General features: G+C 67.5%; 1 protein-coding gene across 1 annotated transcript in view; it reads left to right on the plus strand.

Annotated features, from left to right (window-relative positions):
• SMARCC2 (SWI/SNF related, matrix associated, actin dependent regulator of chromatin, subfamily c, member 2) overlaps positions 1–2,556 on the plus strand; it is a gene marked incomplete at its 5' end in the record, with an annotated part of 16,863 nt that overhangs the window by 11,667 nt on the left and 2,640 nt on the right. Inside the window, 6 exons of the mRNA XM_012732286.1 lie at positions 7–105; positions 324–388; positions 552–687; positions 757–923; positions 1,227–1,361; positions 2,384–2,554. Of these exons, the coding sequence (XP_012587740.1) occupies positions 7–105; positions 324–388; positions 552–687; positions 757–923; positions 1,227–1,361; positions 2,384–2,554 (773 nt within the window). The remainder of the gene's footprint in view (positions 1–6; positions 106–323; positions 389–551; positions 688–756; positions 924–1,226; positions 1,362–2,383; positions 2,555–2,556) is intronic.

Consider the following 2,556-nt stretch of genomic DNA (forward strand, 5'->3'; position numbering starts at 1 on the left):
GGAAAGTGGAAGAAGCAGCCAAAGTGACCGGCAGGGCGGACCCCGCCTTCGGCCTGGAGAGCAGCGGCATCGCGGGGACCACGTCCGACGAGCCCGAGCGCGTCGGTAAGGCCGGCGCGTGCCCGTTCCTCTCCTCTCACGGCCCGGCCCCGCCGGGCCCTCCCCGCCCTGGGCTCACGCCGACCAGGACCAGCGTGGGCGGGGACACTGGAGGCTTCTCGCTGCCCCCAGGGGCCGTGGTCCCCTGACTGGACGAGGCAGGGGAGGGTGCTGAGAGACGGGCTCTGTATCAGACACCCCCTTCCCTCTTCCCACGCGCCCAGAGGAGAGCGGGACTGAAGAGGCGCGGACGGAGGGCCAGGCCGCAGAGGAGAAGAAGGAGCCCAAGGTACGGGGACTGGCCTGGGGCTGGGCGCGAGCGTCGGCGTGGGGGGCTGGCCGGGGCCGGGCGGCTTCTGTGGAGCCCGGCCACCCCCAGAGGAGGGGCCCGAGCGCTCTGTGCGGAAACCGGCCACCCTGACTTTCCTGCTCTTCTTCCACGGGGGCTTCAGGAGCCCCGAGAAGGAGCGGGGGCTGGAGAGGAGGAAGCAAAGGAGAAGAGCAGCGAGGCTCCCAAGAAGGAGGAAGAGAAGGGGAAGGAAGGCGACAGCGAGAAGGAGTCAGAGAAGAGCGAGGGGGACCCGGCAGGTGAGCCGCAGCCCGCGCGGGAGCCCGGGAGGCGGGAGGGAGGGTAAAGTCACCCTTTTCTTGGCCCAGTTGACCCTGAGAAAGAGAAGGAGCCACAGGACGGGCAGGAGGAGGTGCTGAAGGAAGTGGCCGAGGCAGAGGGCGAGAGGAAGACGAAGGTGGAGCGCGACATCGGCGAGGGCAACCTCTCCACCGCCGCCGCCGCCGCCCTGGCCGCCGCCGCCGTGAAGGCCAAGGTGAGGGGCAGCCCTGTGGGGCCCCCACCTCCCACCCGCCCGCCGGGGACGCCCCCTCCCCTGCGGCGACCCGGCCTCTTTCCCGGGTACTGGGAGCCGGCGTGGGGCCTCTGTAAGCTGCCCGCAGCCTTTACCATGGGGCCTCCCTTCCCTCGAATCACCTGTCTCAGCCTCCCCCGCCCCCCCCCCCCCCCTGTGGACTTTAAAAGACACACGCCTGTGCGCTGCCTGCCCCCCGGCTGTGGCGCTCCCCTCACAGCCTGCCCCCGGCCCCCACCCACCTGCCGCCCCGCCCCTTTCTAGCACTTGGCTGCGGTGGAGGAGAGGAAGATCAAGTCGCTGGTGGCCCTGCTGGTAGAGACCCAGATGAAGAAGCTGGAGATCAAGCTCCGGCACTTCGAAGAGCTGGAGACGATCATGGACCGGGAGCGGGAAGCCGTGAGTGGCCGCTGCTTGGGGGCCGCGGAGCCAGGGACCCTCCGACACCCGGGAGGGTCTCGGTTTGGGGGGGGCGGGTGCAGCCGCCTGGAGACTGACAGGACTTCAGAGCAGAGTGGCGCAGCCCCGGCGGGGACCGTGCACACGGGCCGCAGACATTGGCTCGGTCATGCTGCAGCTCCAGGTCCTGCCTAGTGCGGACCTGCGAGTCGCTGTCATTAATTTAGTCAAAGCTAAGTCAGAGCAGGTTGTGGAGGACTGGATAGGTTACGGGGTGAGGACAGGACCGGGCCTTCAGCGCCCGATTTTGTCTGAGAACACCTGAGGACCAGGTGTTTGCCCTCAGCAAACGTAGCTTAGCTGGAGGCCACAGAGACGCGGTGTAAAGCAGGGCTTCCCAGTCCCCTGGGTGAGCCTTGAGAGACAGAAAAACCGATCTCCGGCCAGTGAGCTAATCTGCAGTGGCTTCTGAGAATGATGAGCTTTAGCGCACTGCGCCAGAGGAAAACAACACAAATTGACAAGGAAGGTTTCCCAGTCATGCGCGGGGCTGTGGCGCGGGGGTGAGCAAGGCCTGCCCCAGCGAACCCCGCAGCGCGAGCCCTGGGGCCAGGAGGAGGTCGTGGGGTTCCCGGGAGGGGCCGGGGCAGCCGGAGCACAGGGGTTAGATTCTTTTTTAAAGATGTAATTTACTTGTTTATACACCAAGAGCTGGGGTGCAGGCCAGAGGTGCGAGGGCTCCCCAGAGACACAGCGGGGAGCAAAACAGGCGGATCCACTGAAACACACTGCAGAGGGGGCAGTGGGGAGACGGGAGGGGGCTGCTGCGCCCTCGGGCCCCTCCCTGGTCCGGACCGAAGTGGGCTTCGCCCGCGGCGCACCAGGGAGGCCCCAGGTTTAGATTTGATATGGGGAGCTGTCGGAACGAGAGTCTGGCCGTGCCGAAGACAGAGCAGGGAGGGGCGAGGCCTTTTCCCTTGGGGTCTTCGAAGCGGGGTGACCGCGCGCCCCTGGCCCCGCAGCTGGAGTACCAGCGGCAGCAGCTCCTGGCGGACAGACAGGCCTTCCACATGGAGCAGCTCAAGTACGCGGAGATGCGGGCCCGGCAGCAGCACTTCCAGCAGATGCACCAGCAGCAGCCGCCGCCGCAGGCCCTGCCGCCAGGCTCCCAGCCCATCCCGCCCCCCGGCGCCGC

This window comes from Condylura cristata, unplaced genomic scaffold, assembly GCF_000260355.1.
Source record: "Condylura cristata isolate star-nosed mole 26May11 unplaced genomic scaffold, ConCri1.0 scaffold00034, whole genome shotgun sequence".
In the NCBI taxonomy this organism is placed as follows: Eukaryota; Metazoa; Chordata; class Mammalia; order Eulipotyphla; family Talpidae; genus Condylura; species Condylura cristata.